This window comes from Chiloscyllium plagiosum, chromosome 1 (assembly GCF_004010195.1).
Source record: "Chiloscyllium plagiosum isolate BGI_BamShark_2017 chromosome 1, ASM401019v2, whole genome shotgun sequence".
Lineage (NCBI taxonomy): Eukaryota > Metazoa > Chordata > Chondrichthyes > Orectolobiformes > Hemiscylliidae > Chiloscyllium > Chiloscyllium plagiosum.
In genome coordinates, this window is record NC_057710.1 from 107,544,332 (window position 1) to 107,564,691 (window position 20,360).

The window sequence follows — 20,360 nt, forward strand, 5'->3', positions numbered from 1 at the left end:
ACCCTCCTCTGCCACTCTCATTGCAAAATCTGCGCCAAAATCTGCGCCCACACCTCCTCCCTCACCTCCATCCAAGGCCCCAAAGGAGCCTTCCACATCCATCAAAGTTTCTTCTGCACAACCACAAATGTCATTTATTGTATCCGTTGCTCCCGATGCGGTCTCCTCTACATTGGTGAGACTGGACGTCTTCTCACAGAGCGCTTTAGAGAACATCTCCAGGACTCCTGCACCAATCAACCACACTGCTCCGTGGCCCAACATTTCAACTCCCCCTCCCACTCTGCCGAGGACATGTAGGTCCTGGGCCTCCTCTACCACCGCCACTCCCTTATCATTTGATGCCTGGACGAAGAACGCTTCACCTTCTGCTTTGGAACACTTCAACCCCAGGGCATCAATGTGGACTTCACCAGTTTCCTCATTTCCCTTCCCCCCCACCTTACCCGAGTTCCAACCTTCCAGCTCAGCACCATCCTCATGCCCTGTCCTACCTGCTAAACTGCCTTCCCATCCCTGGAGGCTCCCTGCCTTCATTCCTGATGAAGGACTTTTGCCCGAAACAACGATTTTCCTGCTCCTCGGATGCTGCCTGACCTGCTGTGCTTTTCCAGCACCACTCTAATCTAGTCTTCCTTTCATTATACAGGTTATTTCTAAAACATGAAAGCCTTTGGCCTGAGATATCATCTGTTTATTAGAGGCAAATAAAAAGGGCCCCAATAAACCATTCATCTCTGCACCAACTCAGCCATTTTGGAGTCTGGACGGTTTTCCAATCCGTCTGAAAAAAATCAAAGACACAGTAACTTTGAGAAAAAGGACCAGCTTTGTGACATTGTGAGAGGTCAGTATTGGTGTACAGCTAAAACATTGTTGTTTATTATGAAGGGAAATTGAATACAAAAGTAGGGAGGTTAGACTTTATTTGTGCAGAGCAATGCTGAGTCACTTGGAATTTTTGTGTACAATACTGGTGCTACGAAAGCACTTCCTTCCTTCTCTGCAATAAATTCCATTCTCACTCAATTCCAATTGTTAGTGTGTTTAGCAAGCCACTGCATTTGCACAATTCACCCTACTCTGTGCACAGTCTTTTATCATGATGGTCAGTAGCACACATTAATAACTCAGATGCTGCCTGAATTGCTGTGCTCTTCCAGCACCACTGATCCAGAATCTGGTTTCCAGCATCTGCAGTCATTGTTTTTGCCACATTAATAACTATCCAAGTGAGCAATCTAAACCAAGGGGAGAGAAATGAAAGTGTGGGTTTAAAGGAATAAAGGCTTACACCGACACAGCACTTTTTACAGCAATGATGAGGAAATTCTGAAGTACTGTCACTTGAGGTGCAGAAAACATGGCAGACAATTCGTACACGGCAAGCTCCCACAAACAGTAACATGTCCATTGATTAATAACACTTTCTTAAAAAGGTTGAGGATTGAGAAACAGAGTGAACGTGTCTACTTTCTTTAAGTTAACACAATGGGATTTTTACTTCCATTTAAGAGGACAGATGGGCCTTCATCTTAACATCCATACAATATAGAGATCCTTCAGTCCTGCACTGAAGTGTCAGCCTATGCTTTATCTCCAAACCCATGGAAAGGGAGCCACAACTTTCTGACTCAGAAGCAAGGAGATGAGCACGTGAATACTCCAAGCTGACACTCCAAAGAAGGGAATTGCAGAGAAGAGCTGAGGCACCTGGAGATTCTGCCTTCAATCAGGAAATGAAGAGGCAGAAGATACATCAGACATCAAAAGGAGTACTGAATCATACAGGAGGAGATAAAAGGAGGGTGCACAGAGTTGACAAAGACCATTAGAGATTTGAGGCTGGGATTTTAAACAACAAATTTGGATCATGAAGCCGGTGTAAGAAAGAAGATGGGACTCAGTACAGGTCAGCAACTCAAAAAAACCACAGGGAAGCAGACAAATATACCCTTAAGTCCCAAAATTACCCAGGAAAACTAACTCAGGAGGAATGACCAATCAAATTAAGCCACTCTTGTAAACAGATTAGAAAGAATAGCTCTTGCAGACTGGGAGGAGAACAGGGCAGGGAGGGGAGAGGAATGTTGCTCAGCAGAGAGAATATTTTCAAACCTGTCAACAACAGAACACTGAGCTACCTATGAGCTAGGAAAACTCAATCACGGAGTAATATATTACCTATAAATGAATCTGATATCTCTGATTTAAGACTACATTTCTTCAGCAGCTAGCAGGTTGGCGGTACACAAGCACAACTCCCTCCAATTTGTCTTTTTCTCATGGGAAATACCTGGTCTACACTTTAACCTCCCATCTTATTACATACCAGATCATTCAATTTTGTGTTCTCATGTTGAGGGACGTTTGGTGAGGAAGAGGACAAGGCATTCCATTTTATAGGGTTAGGGAATATAAACTATTTCCAAAAATAACTTGGACAACGTTATTGTTTCACAGTGCATTAATGGATCTTTATACCTTCTCATCTTCCCACTGGAAGAAGTTACAGTCCTTACGATCTCGACAAGCTGCACAGGCATAAAACCTCCTGGCTTCTTGCTTCTTGCGAGTTACCTTCACAAACAACAAGGTTGGACCTAGAACAAATCAAAGAAACACTTAAATTAACAGTAGATATGTACTTTGTAAGAGTAAGCTTGACACTCAGTTCTCTCACAGCGAAATGTACAAATAAGAAAAGTGCATCCCTGACAGTTTGATGGTTTGTGTTAGTCAAATAGCGCGCCATGTAATAGACTGACAGCCTCATCCAAACAGTTCAAGGAAGCAGTTCAAAATACTTTAGATTCCCTACAGTGTGGAAACACGCCCTTTGGCCCAATAAGTCCACACTGATCCTCTGAAGAGTAACCCACCCAGACCCATTCCCTCTGATTAACACTAAGGGACTCCTGAAGAAGGGCTTATGCCCGAAACGTCGATTCTCCTGCTCCTTGGATGCTGTCTGGCCTGCTGTGTTTTTCCAGCACCACATTTTCAAGTCTGGTTCTCCAGCATCTGCAGTCCTCACTTTCTCCTACTATGGGCAATTTAGTATGGCCAATTCACCTGACCTGCGCATCTTTGGACTGTGGGAGGAAACTGGAGCATCCAGAGGAAATCCACGCAGATACAGGGAGAATGTGCAAGCTCCACACAGACAGTCGCCTGAGGCCAGAATCGAATCCGGGTCGCTGGCACTGTGAGGCAGCAGTGTTAACCACTGAGCCACTATGCCGCTCACGGTGTGAAACAGAAGTGAGACTTCGCACTTAATCACTGAGACAGGCAAGGATAAAATTACAAGTTAATTTAGTCATACCAAGTGGAAAACAAATTATTGTAGTTTGTGACTGAACATTGATTTAAGACAGGACTGCAACTGCAGCTTAATTACACAGATAATTAATATTTTAGAACTTTAAATTCTTTCACTTGATTGGGTTATTTGGGGTTCTGATTGTTGGAAAGGATAGAATGAGCAGAAGAAGTTTGCAACATTGATCAAGGAATCAATTACAGCAGCAAGGATGGATGCCATCTTGAAAGGACAATCACGAGGGACCATCTGGCTCAAAGTAAAGAAAAACACAATTGGGTCATACTGTTGCGTCCATACTATAGGCCTCCCGAATAGTCAGGACCAGATAGAGGATCAAACCTAATTACATTTCTAAGAATTGCAAGAATAAGGGTATAATAGTGGGACATTTTAACTACCCAAATCTTTGCTGGATAATTTAGTCTGCAAGGTGGGAGGGAACAAAATTCTTAAATTTCATCCAGGATAACATTTTTCACAGTACACAGAAAGCCCAAACAAAGGACGGGGGTGGTTCTGGATCTAATATTCGCAAATGAGCCTAGGCAATTGGAAAGCATATCAGTTGGGAAACACTTTGGAGACAATGACCACTACTCAGTTTGATTTAGGTTAATTATGGAAAAGAATAAAAATGGGATGGGAATAAAAATTCTAAATTAGAAAATGACCAATTTCACTAAAGACAAAGTACAATTTGTCAAAGTGGACTGAAAGCAGCTACTTGCAGATAACACTTTCAGGGCATTGGGAAGTGGTGAAGGAAAAAATAGTGAGTGTACAGGCAAATAAAAATGACCTAGGATGGGACCAAGACTGGAGAACCCTGGATGTCATGAGACATAAAAGGTAACAAATAGCAAAACTAGAGAAGCTTCTAGCAGATATCAAGAGCTCAATACAGTAGAGTTCTTAAAAGGTATATAAAAAGTGTAGGGCCTGGGATGGGGCAACTGAAAGAGGAAATTAGGAAAGCTAGTAGATTACAAAGAAAGGTTAGAGATGTATGAGATTGAGGGGCATAAAATTTCCTACTATTTGTTGAAGCCTCCCCGAGAGCTTCAGTGGGTAAGGGAGGACTCCCTACTGCAGTCTACTCAACCTTCCCTGGTTCTTTCCCTGAGATCGTTCAATTGCCTGGAATAAAATTCTTACGAGCAGTCCATGAAAGGTTTAGCACATTTATTTAAACAGTATCACAGTTACAGAGTAACAAGACACCAAGCCCTAGTCTAAGTGGAGGTTGTAAAACCTCAGTAGAGTAGCGGTGCCAGCACTTACCAACCTCAGGCTCTCTCAGACTACTCTGAAAACGGCACTCACTATCTTTAGTATTTATACAGTTTTTGCCCACTAAACATGTCAGTCAAACTCCTGCTGATGAACATGATGTCCTCACCACATTCCTGCTGTGCTTGTGATGAACTTGTTAGTCTTTTGTTGACCGATCACATTACTAGAATAGCGATAATGAAACTGCCCTTGTACTGACTCGGGTGATGACATTAAGTGTTCATATCCACTAAAGTTTGTTCACGTACTCATCATCTCATGTTCTTGTTTAAATCTGATTACTGACTGTGTTTTTTTAAAATGTCTTAAACCCATTCCTCATTGTTTTCCAACTCGCATGCTTGGTCAGTAAACTCTTTATTCAAACCCCTATTATCTTTCCTCGTAGGTACTTTAAGTTTGAAGTGATCTGTCAAAGGCTTTTGTTCCTCCTTAATGACTAATATTTAAGGTTCGTAGCTGCCTAAACTTATTCTTGTACAGAGCTGGACTTCCTGCTTTTCCCAGCAAAGCTATCTTACTTGATACTTTTTCCTTTTGCTTTATTTCTAACATTCTTTGTTTTTTATTAATTCTGCGATTTCCCTTCGTGTCCTTTCTCACATAGAAAAGTTGCAGAGGAAGGTTTTTTTCTGAATTAGTAAAGGGGTCAGAAGGTAGGGAGTGTAGATTAAGAGTAAGAGGTAGAAGAGACAAAGAGGACAGTTGAGAATTTTTTCACTTGGAGGAGATGGGCATCTGAACCTCTGGCTGAAAGGCTGGCTAAATCAGAAATTCTCATAATATTTAAGCAGAATTTAGATGTTCGCTTGGGTTGCTATAGATGGGTGAACAGCTTGAAAACGTTTAGTGTAGCCAGAGCAGCTTGGATAGGATTGGCTGAATGGCTCTTCTGTGCTGTACATGTTGATGAGTCTATGAGGAAGCAAGTCAGTTTAGAAAAGCAAAACTAAACAATGGCTTTTTCCAATTAAATTGCAATTGATCTTGATACAATTTATGTCATCAAATATATATAAATTTTCATGAAGTTTCACTCTTGCTCTCCCTTTCCCACCCTACCCTTTTCTTTCTCCGGAGCGTTTCAGAGAACACCTCTGGGACACCCGGACCAACCAACCCAACCACCCTGTAGCTCAACATTTCAATTCCCACTCCCACTCCACCAAGGATATGCAGGTCTTTGGACTCCTCCATCGTCAGACCACAACAAAACGACGGTTGGAGGAAGAACGCCTCATCTTCCGCCTAGGAACCCTCCAACCACAAGGGATGAACTCGGATTTCACCAGTTTCCTCATTTCCCCCCCCCCACCCTGTCTCAGTCAAATCCATCAAATTCAGCACCGCCTTCCTAACATGAGATCTTCTTCCCGACCTCTCCGCCCCCACCCCAGTCTGACCTATCACCCTTACCTTGACCTCTTTCCACCTATCACATTTCCGGCGCCCCTCCCCCAAGTCCCTCCTCCCTACCTTTTATCTTAGCCTGCTGGACAAACTTTCCCCATTCCTGAAGAAGGGCTTATGCCCGAAACGTCGATTCTCTTGTTCCCTGGATGCTGCCTGACCTGCTGCGCTTTTCCAGCAACACATTTCCAGCTCTGATCTCCAGCATCTGCAGACCTCACTTTCTCCACAAACATTTAAGCACATACAGTAGATTGGCTTTCAAATTTAAAAACACGTGTTTTAAATGAAGAGAGAAAAAAAGAATGCTACCTCATCACTCCTCATTTAGTTGCAACAAAGATGAAAATAAAATAATAAGCAGCCAAAATGACTTTCAAAGTAGTGAAATCCGGTACACTCTTCCTCAGAAGGTCATCTGCAGATTTACAGTCAAAGTGAAATTTTCAAGCCCGAGATTGCTAGACTTATTTTAGGCAGGGTTTCAAAGGGTATGGACTACAGGTGGGTTACCAGGAGTTAACAACGGTTTCTCAACATAAATTCAAGTGGGCAGTGGGTTACAAAAGGTTCTCCTCCTGAGCTGCTTTTCCTCAATGTGTGTTTCAATTATTTAGACCTAGGGCAGTCGTGCAGGTTTGGATATGATACTAAAAATAGGAGGCAATGAGTAATTCTGAGAACTGCGGAATGAAAACTGATTTCAAAAATCGGAAGTTTCCCTGGTTCACCATTAACATTTAATGCCACTGTACTTCACAGTTTATCATATGTGAGGTGCTTTGAGATGTTTCAGAAATTCAACAATTGAGATGTAAATACACATTTGATTTATTTCGTAATGCTGGAAATAAAATTAGAAGCAGCTTCCTTAAAGACATGAAACAATTTGCCATGTAAGTAAATGGATAGGCTAGGGTGAACAATTGAATATTTGAATACTTTCAGTGTCATTTATTGAATTGGTTTTGTTTACCTATCGGTTTAGGAAAGTACATTGACAGGAATATAAATGAATAATAGGGAGTAACAATTAAACACACCCTAGAAATTATAGCAGTCTGACAGCTCAACATTGTACTTCAAAAACCAGTTGAGCATAGCTTTGTCTAGCCAATGGGATAGGTGCTACAAAGCAGCAAATATTCAGTGTTAGGCAATAAAACAAGGCTAAGAAAACAAACTGTGAATACTGGAAATCTACGTGCACATCTAATGCTGGAAAATGCTGTGCATCGCCAACAAGTCCAACAGCATCTGAGAAATGTCAAAGATTTCCCAGGTTTTCCCGACGCATGTCAAATTTAGCAAGTATTCTGTCCAGATTCTACCCATTAAAGAACTGAGAACAAGTAAAACAAAGGCCAACTGAATCCAGTCCAGTGATATCATCACAGGTTTGGTGCAATTTCAATATTCATATGGTGGCTTTAAATAAAGTATTTTGAATCCAAATACGTTAATCGCTTGTAACAATACGTGCAAGCTAATCTGGAGGGAAAAATTATTATTTTTAATGCAAAGTCATCAAGCTGAAATTTTAACTTTGTTTCTCACTCCTCACACGCTGTTTTCTGTTTTATCCCAGATTGTCAGCATCCCTAGTATTTAATTTTGGAGAATGAATACTGTTCAAATAATTCAGATTTTGGCACATTTCCCATCATTCAAAAGTAGAATGTTTATCACTGATTCTTATTTTGTTTCATTATTCATAAAACAGTTTTTTGTTAACAAAGTGAAAAATATTCAAATTCCTCTCAGTCTGTTGAATTGTTAATATTAGGGACTGCAGACAAGCATAACAGAGAGTCACATAATCTGGAGTGACCCTAAAAGAAGTTAATGTCAGGAAAGAAACCAAAGGTTCCTAAAATGGGCTAACACACCACTCAAAGGGAATCCGGAATCAACAATAAATTACAGCTTTAGCAGTGACACCTATACCACATTAATTATAAAAGTAAAGGATTTTGAAAATTTGAGAATCTGCTTTTCTTTTTAAATCTGAAAGTACAATGTTGCGAACAGTAAAACTGACTGTGAAGCTGTTTTGCTATTCGGAAAACCCAGCCGATTCACCAGTCACTGCAGTTGGCTATTCAGCCCCTTGAACCAGGTCTGCCGTTTAACTCCATTGACCCGCCTAGGGTCCGTGTCTCTTAAATTCACCATGGTATCAATGCGTGAATCATGGCTTCATCCTCTTCAGGGCTAATACATCCTTCTCATGGGTCTGGTGCCCAGAACTGGATACAGAGCTCAGGTTTCAGTCAAAGTAGAGTTTAATCCAATGAAAACATGTAATCTACGATACCCCTTAGTATCCCAGTTTCTTTGAGATGAAAGCAAGTATTTCACTAAATTTTAATTTCTTTGGTATGCTACCATTACCAGTTTGCTAAGAGTCCTGTATATGGATCCCTAAATTTTCTGCTTTACTATGGTTCACAATTCTCACCATTTGGAAAATATCATCTTTTAGTCCAATTTGGTTGAATGCAGTTTCCCACAATGAACTATATCTACCAGTTGTAACAATCTCTTTTAATGGGGCCACACATTTGCTTATCCAAAGTAATGTTGCTGTTGTTGTTATCACCATAGTCTTACCAGACCACGTGGGCTGCTCTCTCATTAGAGAGAAGCGACTGGTGATGATTTAACCAGAGGGCACCAGACCTCAGGCAAGGGAAGAAGTTGAGAAGGAGTGTCCTTCTAGGTAACCTCAAACTGGTAATGGGAATTGAACCCACACTGTTGGCATCACACTGCTCTGTAAACCAACAATCCAGCCAACTGAGCTAAACAGATTTATCCAAAGTAATGACATACAATTTGTTCCGCAATTCTTTTTGGAGATAGACTAAATCGGACTACTTTCTTTTTACAAAGTACTATCTGTCTAATACTGAATTATCTACCTTCTCCAGTAAGCATTATATCACAGTTAGGATTAACTGTTAAATCTTTGGACACCCAGTCCACAAGAACGTAGATTTCAGATCACGTTGACACAATGGTCAAAGAAAGCACAACAATGTCTCTACTTCCTCAGGAGGCTAAGGAAATTTGGCATGTCCACAAGGACTCTTACCAATTTTTATAGTTAAAAAAAATCACACAACACCAGGTTGTAGTCCAACATGTTTATTTGGAAGTACTGGTTTATGGAGCGCTGCTCCTTCATCAAGTAGCTGTGGAGCAGGATCATAAGACACAGAACTTATAGCAAAAGATCAGTATCATGCAACTGATATGATATATTGAACAAACCTAGATTGCTGTTAAGTCTTTCATGGGTTGCAGGTTTTGGTTCATTAATATGTAAACCCAGAACGTCTTTCAAGTCACATTCTCAAGATAACTTATGATTTTATACTTTAAAAAAATGACATCTCAGCTCAGACAATGCCTTAAAAGTGTGAGGTTAGAGTCTGCCTGCAGTTCCCAATTTGGAAATGGAACCAGTCTGACTCAAGATTGGGATTTACATATTAATGAACCTAAACCTGCAACCCATTTTAAAAGACAAAAGACTTAACAGCAATCTAGGTTTGTTCATTATATCCTATCAGATGCATGACACGTTTCACCACAAAATTTTGTGTCTTATGATCCTGCTCCACAACTACCTAAGAAAGACTAGCACTCCAAAAGCTAGTACTTCCAAATAAACCTGTTGGACTACAACTTGTGTTGTGTGATTTTTAACTTTGTCCACTCCAGGCCAACACTGGCACCTCCACATCATGGTTACCATCAATTTTTATAGATGTGCCACAAAAAGCATCCTATCCGAATGCATCACAGCTTGTTATGGCAAATCATCATCATAGACTCCCTACAGTTTGGAAATGAGCCATTTGGCCCAACAAGACCATTCTCCCCGTGTCTGCGTGGGTTTCCTCCCAGTGCTGTGGTATCCTCCCTCAGTCCAAAGATGTGCAGGTTAGGTGAATTGGTCATGCTAAATTGCCCATACAGTTAGGTGCATTAATTAGGGGGATGGGTCTCTTCAGAGGGCCAGTGTGGACTAGTTGGGCTGAAGGGCCTGTTTCCACGCAGTAGGGAATCTAATCTAATCGAAAAGTCCACACCCTACCCTCTGAAGAGTAACTGACCCAGACCAATTCCCCTACTTTATTACTCTACATTTCCCTTAATTAATGCACATAGCCGACACATCCCTGAACACCACGGGCAATTTAACACGGCCAATTCACCTAACCTGCAAATCTTTGGACTGTGGGAGAATACCACAGCACCTGGGAGGAAACCCACATAGGCACGGGGAGAATGTGCAAACTCCAAACAGACAGACAGTCACCAGACTCCGGAATTGAACACAGGATCCATTGTGCTGTGAGGGAGCCGTATTAATCACTGACCCACCATGCCATCTTAGCTCTTCCCAAGACTGCAAGAAATTAGGAGTTGTAAACAGAGCCCAGTCCACCATACAAACTAGCCTTCCATCCATTGACTCCAACTGTATTTCCCACTGTCTCAGGAAAGCAACCAAAGACCCTTCACATCGCAGTTATGCTCTCTTCCACTCTCTTCCCTCAGGCAGAAGATACAAAATTTGAATAGGCATATGAAGAGATTCAAAAACAGCTTCTTCTCTGTTGTTACCAGACTTCTGAACAGACCCCTCAAATGTTAATTCTGACCCCACTCTCTGCACCTTCTCTGCAGCTCTAACATTGTATTCTGTACTCTGTTCTGCTATCCTGATGCATTTTGTATGGTATAATCTGCCCGTATAAGCACACAAAACAACACTTTTCACAAATTTTAGATTATATTAGATTAGGTTCGCTACAGTGTGGAAACAGACCCTTCGGCCCAACAAGTCCACATCGCCCCTCCGAAGAGAAACCCACCCAAACCCATATTTTACCCCTGACTAACGCACCTAACACTGTGGGCAATTTAACATGGCCTATTCACCTGACCTGCACACCTCTGGATTGTGAGAGGAAACCGGAGCACCCAGAGGAAACCCACACAGACACTGGGAGAATGTGCAAACTCCACATAAACAGGCGGGAATCGAACCCAGGACCCTGGTGCTGTGAGGCAGCAGTGCTAACCATTGAGCCACTGTGCCACCCTTTATTACTGTCATGTACTAAGATACAATCAAAAAAAGTCTGTTTATGCAAATACCCATTGAAAAACAATGACATGGCGGCCAAGATATGGAGGTGCCTGTGTTGTATTGGAGTGGACCAGGTCAGAAGTCACACGACACCAGGTTATAGTCCAACAGGTTTATTTGAACTCACAAGCTTTTGGAGCCCCTTCATCAGGTGAAGTATAGAGAGGCACACAGGCACAGAACTTATAGCAGAGAGATCAAAAGATCACACGAATGCTGTGACTGGAGTGTCAACAAGTTGAATAATAAGTCTCTGCAGGTGATCAGAAGTGTCAGACGATGTGACTAAAGTGTCAACAGCCGAACAGCAAGTGAAGGGATGATTTATAATCCTGTTAATTGAGGCAGAGAGATAATTACACAAAAAAATTGAAAAAGGTGATGCTAGAGAAAAACCAAATGGCTGGAATAACATATACAAAACAAAAACAGAGGTTGCTGGAAAAGCTGAGCAGGTCTGGCAGCATCTGTGACGAGAAATCAAAGTTAATGTTTCAGGCCCAGCGACCCTTCCTCAGAACTGGTCTTTTAGTTTTTATGATTGGTACAAAGGTCGCATGCCAAGGATCTAGGCAAAGTAACAAATAATCCAAAACTGTACAAACAATTACGGTAGAGAGATCATAAGTTGTCAAGGTAATGGTATCAAACAGGACAGTAAGGAAAATTTTACAGATAAAGAACAGTATGGTGGGGTTACATGAAGCACAACATGAACCCAAGATCACAGTTGAGGCCATCTTCATGGGAACGGAAATTGGTTCTCAGTTTCTGTACGGCGATTTTGCTTTGTTGTGTATCTCAAAGGCTGCTTTGGAAGATGCTTACCCGAAGATCAGAGGCTGAATATCTTTGACCGTTGACATGTTCCCGCCTGGAAGGGTTCACTCCTGTCTGGCGATTGTTGTGCAGTGTCCATTCATGCACGGTCATACTGTTTGCACGGTCTTGCCAATATACCATACCAAGACATCCTTGTCTGCAGCATACGAGGTAGACAACATTGGCTGTGTCACATGGCAGGCCAAGCCTGACAGAGGATCACCAACCCTTTACACTAACTTAGCTTATAGTTCCACAAATGCTGCCAGACCCAGAGTCATAAGGGTCCACAGCACAGAAAAAGACTTTGCCCCTACACATGCATGCCTTGACAAATTTTTCCACGAAGGTCAGGAGAAACAGAATGGTCCAACCACTTCGAGGGTTCCATGGTGCCGAGGCTAGTTCCATCCTTCACAACACCAGGGACAGGTAGAATCTCAGTACGCAGTGACACTTCAGGGTCTTCGCAAGGCTTGATGTGACTGCACACAAAGGTGACCATCAGGATATAGCTAGCATTGGGTATATCTTTCTCCCCATATCCAGAGCTTTGTATATTGTGTCCCTGTGGACACGGTCCATCTTTGACCTCCAAATGAAGTGGAAGTTGACTTGGGTGACTGCAGTGAGACAGGTTCAGGGAAATGGGTCAGATCCACACCACATACAGCAAAACCGAGAATATCTCACACTTGATGATGGGTTTCTACCCACAAGGGAGAGGGAGCGGTGCTCTCCAAAAACCTAGTTACTGCCTCACCTTGGCAGAATGCTCCTCCCAATGTTTCTGTGCATGCCTCCTCCTATTCAACCATATTCCCAGCACTTTCAGATAATCTGCCCTGATAGTGAACGGGAGAAAGAATCAGTCGGCACAGTTCCCAAAGAACATGGCCTCTCTCTTGCCTCAATTTATCTTGGCTCCCAAGGCCAGTTCCACCTGGTCGCTGATGCTCATGAGTCTATGCAGTGACAGCAGAGCTGAGCAGAAAATAGTGACATCAGGGAGGCCCTGACCTGCAGTCCTCCGCTGCCTGGGATAGTCATCCCTCTCAGGCTGACAGCCTTCTCAATGGACTCAGCTAATGATTGCACAATGTTCAGCATCATTTGCAATTGCGCAGATACTCAAGAAGACTATACATAAATGGAATGGAGCAAGATCTGACAAATATCCAGGCTTGGGTTGACATGCGGCAAGTAGCATTCATGCCACACAAGTACCATACAATGACCATTTCCAACAAAAGAGCATCCAACCATCAACCCTTGTCATTCAGTGGTGTTACCATTACCGAATCCCCCATAGTCAATATCTTGGAGTTACCAATGACCAGAAACTGTACTCAATTAGCCATATAAACATTGCAGCGACAACAGCAAGAGCCAGGAATCCTGCAGTGAATAACTCACCTCCTGATTCCCCAATGCTTGTCCTCCATAGACAAGGCACAAGTGAGATGTGTGAAGTAATACTCCCCTCTTGCCCTGATGAGTGCAGTTTCGACAACACTGAAGACGTGTCAATCATCCAGGACAAAGCAGCCACTTGATTGCCACCACATCCAAGGCCTCCATCCCAGTGCTTAATTGTAGCAGTGTACATCATATACGATAAACACAGCAGAAATTCACCAAAGGTCCTTTGACAGCACCTTCCAAACTCACACCACTTCTGCTGAGAATGACAAGGGCAGCAGCTACATGGGAGCTACACCACCTGCAAGTTCCCCTCCAAGCCACCAATAATCCTGACTTTAAATATAATCGCTGTTCCTTCAATGTTATTGAGTCAAAATCCTGGAACTCACTCCCTAACAACATATGGGTCACATATGTTAGTGGGCGGCACGGTGGCACAGTGGTTAGCACTGCTACCTCACAGTGCCAGAGACCCGGGTTCAATTCCCACCTCAGGTGACTGACTGTGTGGAGTTTGCACATTCTCCCCGTGTCTGTGTGGGTTTCCTCCGGGTGCTCCGGTTTCCTCCCACAGTCCAAAGATGTGCAGGTCAGGTGAATTGGCCATGCTAAATTGTCCGTAGTGTTAGGTAAGGGGTAAATGTAGGGGTATGGGTGGGTTACGCTTCGGCGGGTCGATGTGGACTTGTTGGGCCGAAGGGCCTGTTTCCACACTGTAATGTAATCTAATACACTGAATCGACTCGAGCAGGCAAATCACTAACTTCTCAAGGGCACCTCGGAATAGACCATAAGTGTTGGCCTGGCCAATGTCCATAGCCCACAAATGAATTTCAAAAACCTATGGTATCACCAATGAAAAATTAATTCAAGAATTTAAGAGCTTAGAATATCAGACATTCATGGATAAAGTACAAAGTTCATGTCAACAGAGAATTTTTCCATTCTCTTAACATCTGTCGCTTGCAATGAGCTGCCCTTAACTTTGATTAAAAAAAAGGGGAAAAACTGTTTTTTAATAAAGTTATATTTTGCAGTTGTCTCAAAATACTTTCCAGCCACTGAAGTACATTAGAAGTGTAGTCACTGCTGTACTATACAAAACCCAACAGCCAATACAGAAAAGACCCACTAAAAGCAATAAGATCATCTGTTTGTGCAATGCTAATTGAGAGGTCAATAGTAGCCAAGACAGGAAGGGTTACTGCTCTGCCTTTCTTCAAACTAATTATATGGGATCTTTTACATCCACTGGAGGGAGAGGTAGGGCCTGGCTTATGACCCCCAAGAAAGCACGTCCAACTTTAGTCAAGAATTGAACCCAAAACCATTTGACTTTAACTGAATTATCAACTGAACTCCAGTTGACTCAACTACTATTCAGGCTTCACGTAAATGTATTGCTAACATTATCCCACTGGGGTGTTGACAGGCCTGTCTTAAAGCACATTGGTGTTAGTCGCACATTGAAAATTGCACTTTTATAAACTGAGGCTGTTATTTCTAACCGAAGATAAAATGACATTCACTAGATCAGACAGCATTTGTGCAGAGTGCAAATTATAAATGTAGCAACTAAGTTCATAACAGCTGCCACTCTGACCGAAGATCAGAGTCGTTAACTCGGCAAATACAAATACATCCTGACCTAATGAGCAATATGCCTATGCCTATGCCAATGCCACTGTTACTTTTCCTTTAAAAGTATGTCGCATTTCACTCGTCATTTGTCATGGCGGTTCCCCGGCCTGCAGCATGCATGGAGTAAACATCAATCCACCGATTGGACTTCAGTGCTCCCGCTGTCCCTCCTTACCGTGCGGACAGTGGGGTGCTCTGCCCTCCACCTCCTGGTTGAGGATCAGCTCAATTCCCGGAACCTCACACATTCCCATTCATTGAGCGGGAGAACGTCAGTACCCGCCACGCGCCACAACAAAGGGCACGTGACCCTGCGCCGACCTCATCCCCGCGCGACAGCATTTCACCAAACCCCGCCCTCCCATTGTCGTGCCCTGACCCTGGGGAGGTAGATGTTCCACCCAGGCTGGGTGACTGCTGTAACGCATAAGAACACAACCTGATCTTTTAAAATCATGCATATTACATTGTAAGATTCTTTCATAAGAAACTGTTTTTCAAACAAAGAGGACGACTGAATCGTTCAAACCATTTGTTTTAAACTGCATCATATTTTACTTGCATCCGTGTTTACCAATAACAAGAAACCAAGGTTACAACCACGACCTCGCTCACAAGCAGCAACCAGCCAGGTCAAACTGAACATTGTATCAGGTCTATCAGCAACATTGGCCCCAATAGAACAAGTGTCTCGGAGCTGCAATCATTTTCCCAATATCTGGTAAGGGAGTACAGGTACTTTATAGTTCTCAAGACTTTAGGATCCAGGAGCAGAAGGAGGCCACTCAGCCCACTTAGCTGAGCCATTCAATGAGATCATGGCAGATTTGATAACCCTCAACTCTACTTTCCTGCCTTTTTCCTATAATCTTTATTTCCCTCATTGATTAAAAATCTGTCTCTCTCAGCCTTGAATATATTCAATGACCCAGCCTCAACAGTTATTTTCAATAAATAATTTCATAAATTTGCTGCATTCAGAGAAGAAAATCCTCCTTGGTTAACTATTTTTCTACTTTTCAACTTCTCCACCATCTGCTCCATAGTGCATTAATGTTTGATATTAATAAAATTACTTTGAACCAATTATAATGGCTATGGACTAATTTGCAAAAACAACAGCAGACTCAATTATACTGGATCAAAAAGGTAACACACACAATCTCATTTTTAAAAAAGCAAAAATAAAATCCCTTTCATCTGTACTGGAGGGTCACAATTGCAAAGGGGAAAGAGGGAAAAAAGTTCACTTCACAAAAGCTGTCACCTTCTCATAACTACTGCATCCTATCCATCTATCCTCAAATGCAAGGATGCCTGTAACAAGTCTTTGACAAAGGATATTGAAGTAAAAAAAAGTTCAGGACCTCCAGTAACAGGTAGCGACAGTTATAAAAGACAGTTGGAACAGCCAAAAGACTCTTAGTGGAAAAAAAGTATATTTATTGGAAAGGGAAAGCAGATGGTCAGAAGACCTCTCAGCCCAATGTAATCCATAGGATTCATTCTATGTACACACTGTAAACACTTCCCTGTTTATTCTTATTTCCCCTTCCTGTTTGTAATGATCTGTGCCAGTGAAATAAAGAATCTCTGCTTCATAATCTTTGGGCCAAGTTTGTGGTGAAATCTCTTGTTGCATTTCTGGTGTCAGCATTCCACAGCAGAAGCATCAAGCCCTGGGAAACAAAGGCATCTGGCCATCATGGAGGAGAAGTTGAAACTTGCAATGTCCATAATGTCACAAAACGTAAATAAAAGGTTAATACTAATATTTTCAAGATGGTGGAAAACCTCAACTAATGAACTAGACTACAAATAATAGTATTACCTGAAGGCATAATGTTGATGTATCCAATATTAGGAGATACAATGAATCAAATCAAAAGGCAGATGGTTGCAATATGACTCTTAGTTTATACTACACAAAACTAGTCACTCACATGATCATCAGTTTTCTTTGATTTTGTCATGCTTTGATATAAATTCCACTCACTGCTGAAGCAATGCACTAACCATCTATGTAAGTTTAATGAAAAAACCATGGTGTCTCACTCTTTGCGAAACTTTTCTTATTAATTTATGGGTTCGCTGGGCATTAATTGCTCAATATCAGTTGTACTTAAGATCTTATGGTCTTATGAGAAGGTGGTTGTGAGTTGCCTTCGCGAACCACTGTCCATTTTGTGTAGATACCCCCACAATGCATGGAAGGGGTGGATTTCAAGGATTTTGACCCAGTGACACTGAAGGAACAGCTATACATATTTCCAAGTCAGGGTGGCAAGTGGCTTGGAGAGGAACATTTAGATAGTGATATTCCCATGTATCTGCTGCCCTTGTCCCTCTAGACAGTATTGGCCATGGGGTTTGAAAGGTGCTGTCTAAGAAGCCTTGCTGAACTCCTGTAGTTCATCTTGTGGATGGCATTATTAAAGTACAAATTTGAGACGGCCCAGGGAATCCCTTATGGACTCAGACATGTAAGCTTCTCTCTTGGTTTGTCCCGGAGATCGGGAAGTCTGGAAGTTTGGAAGTCTGGAATAAAAAACCTCTTACAGGCAGATTAGTTTAATTTTAGTCATCCCTTTTATTTACCAATAGCATCACTGCTACAACATAACGCTGATACCTATAAGCTAAACTAATTAGTTTCTAATACCTAGGAGAGTAGGGTACTTGCTCTTTGAGTGCCCCAGCAGGCTACTCCAATGTACTGATACAAAGTGGCTTCCTTTATATAAAAGTTTACAAAAACATTGCATGTTCTTAATTAGACAAATAACAGTGAAAGATAATAATTTGTAAGGATGAAAAGTTAATTGACAGGTTTGTGTACACTTGACTAATCGCTCCTACGGCCCTAAGTCATTCATCAGGTGTGAAAAACATGCCCAGCTGAGTTAGGTGCCTGCTAGCGAGATAAACTCCTATCATAAAGAGGTACCAGTCTGAGCTAATTGGAGAGTCCATAAAGTAACCTTGCACAGCTCGCATGTCAGATACAATTATTTTACAAAATGGCTTCTTAGCAAGGAGGGCAAACTTTTGACCATAAAATGGCTTCCTGACACATTGTGCCAGAATCTCTTCAATATTAGGCCGAGAAAAATTTCTAAGCTAGGAGCAGACTCCTGCTTTTTAAGCACTGAATCATTCTGTACCTGAGGCTGAGATGTTACCATAAGGTTGCATTTAAACTGATTCATTAGTCTTCAAATTAAACATGCTTTCTTTTCAGGGTTGTGATTCAAATTCAAATAAGACATAAGATCTGGTTAGTTAGAATTGACAGTGGGGTAGTCTGCAAGGTCTGTAGAGTGGTCTGCAAGAACAGAAAGTGAGTTAAAGCTTCATTAATATTACATTTTCCAAAGTTTGTATTTCATAACCAGTAATGGCTACTCAATATCATCATAAAGTCCCAAAATGCAATTAAATTCAATCCATAGCAGATAAGTACTAAGAGTTAATTTTCTACTGGCTTCAATAGCCTCAGCACTAAAATGGTCTCTCTCTCTCTCTCTGGTGTCCTTTTGAACTCTCAAGTCAGGGTCTTGTAACAGCAAAGATGTTTTTCTCTGTGTGTCTGCCCTGCTTGCAAGAGATAATAAGAATCCATTATAATTGACAAGATCTGACCATCAATTCCAAGGCTTATGATAGTACCGCGTTTTGTTTTGAGGTTAGAATCAAACACTATCATTAATTTCACAAGGGAACGGCCGTGAATGTAATCACTTGGTGTCCTGTTTATGCAGATTCACCGATGCTAAGGCAAATGTTTTTAATTGCCTTAGAGCATCCTATTATCACTTGGTGAGCACAGATGTCCCTATCTTCTGCATTCCTTGAGATCCACCCACCTTTTCTGAGCATTACTGCCTGTCTATTTTCTAGTGCAGCAAATGTGTTCTATAATTCAGCATTACATTTTAGACTAAATATTTAAAGACAAGTTTTAAGGCTGTAGACTTTCTCAGTATACGCTCCTGCACTAGTGCTTTAGTGTTTGAGGAACTGAATACTTTTTATGGATGTGGTGCCAATCATGCAGGCTATTTGTCCTGGATATGTCAAGCTTCTTACATGTTGTTGGAAAAGCACACTCCTGACTTTGTGCTTTGTAGTTGATGAACAGTTTTTCAGGAATCCGGGGATGAATTATTTGCTGCAGGATTCCTAGCCTCTGATCTGCTCTTGTACTTGCAGCATTTATATGGCTGGTCAAATTCAGTTTCCAGGCAATGATTTATCCTCAATTGCAACAAATTGTAACTAAATAGCAATATATTCATCATCAATCAAAAGATGTTACTATGAATTATTAAATGTACAGAACATGGATGAAATATTATTGTGGAGATTGTTTAATCAAACTAGGTGGAGAAAATGTGTATTCTTATAATGTTCATTCAGAACAAAAGGTACATAGTAAACTTGACATTTACATGTTGATTTAAAGGCTGAATCCTGATCATTACTGTCAACTTAATAAACATTGATATTCTGTGTGCTTGTCATATCTAAGTAGATTACAAATAAAAATAGAATCACTTTGAAAGAATTGTGCACTTTAAAGGAGGCAGGTGCTTTAAAACCCCAACTCTTCGGATTCAGGTTTTCAAGCAACCAGAGCAAGCACGTCATTGATTTTATTCTAAGGCAGGACAGTTGTTTTCTCAGTATTCAGAAATGAATTATTGGTTAAATGTTGTACTGGAGATATTATTGTGGAAATTCTTTGCTCTCCTCTACAAATAATTATACATAATGTAAGAAGCGACACATGTTAATTGGAATGATCATATGATGTACTTTTCCAAGGGAGCAAAACATCTAGGTTGGTCCATGAAGTCTCAAACAAATTCCAAATCAAAGGACAACAAATGGGGTACTTGTTACTGAAAGCACTTTAATTGTAGAGTATTAAGGATAATACAAATCCTTTCTCTTCACCTTTACACAAGGCAGGTAGAAATATTTTAGGTTCACTCTGAACAGTTTAAGTGCAGTTCCAGACTGGTTGAGACCCAGACTAGGTGAGCGGGAAGGAAGTTAATTGCTACTCATGTAAGATTGAGTCTGAATTTATTCACTCATTTCTCTGACAATTTGAAGTAATATAAATTCTCAGGTTCACTATGGGCTCACAGCTGCTACTAGAAATCAAAACAGCTTGTTCAAGATATTCCCCAAAGCAGTCACTGGGCAGTCAAAGCTTGCTTAAGTATTTAAAAGCATTGAAATATACTTAAAAGTTTATGACAGTAT

At 41.4% G+C, this 20,360-nt stretch overlaps 1 protein-coding gene across 2 annotated transcripts in view; it reads right to left on the minus strand.

Annotated features, from left to right (window-relative positions):
• The window catches only part of zcchc4 (zinc finger, CCHC domain containing 4), a 117,507-nt gene that overhangs the window by 73,529 nt on the left and 23,618 nt on the right, over positions 1-20,360 (minus strand). Inside the window, exons 1-2 of one of the 2 annotated variants that reach the window (XM_043693667.1) lie at positions 15,262-15,392; positions 2,485-2,603 (exon numbers count right to left, since the gene is read on the minus strand). In XM_043693667.1, coding sequence (XP_043549602.1) covers positions 2,485-2,603; positions 15,262-15,340 — 198 coding nt within the window. In that variant the 5' untranslated portion in view covers positions 15,341-15,392. Of the gene's footprint in view, positions 1-2,484; positions 2,604-15,261; positions 15,393-20,360 lie in introns of those variants that run through there. The other variant, XM_043693657.1, reaches the window with a different exon arrangement.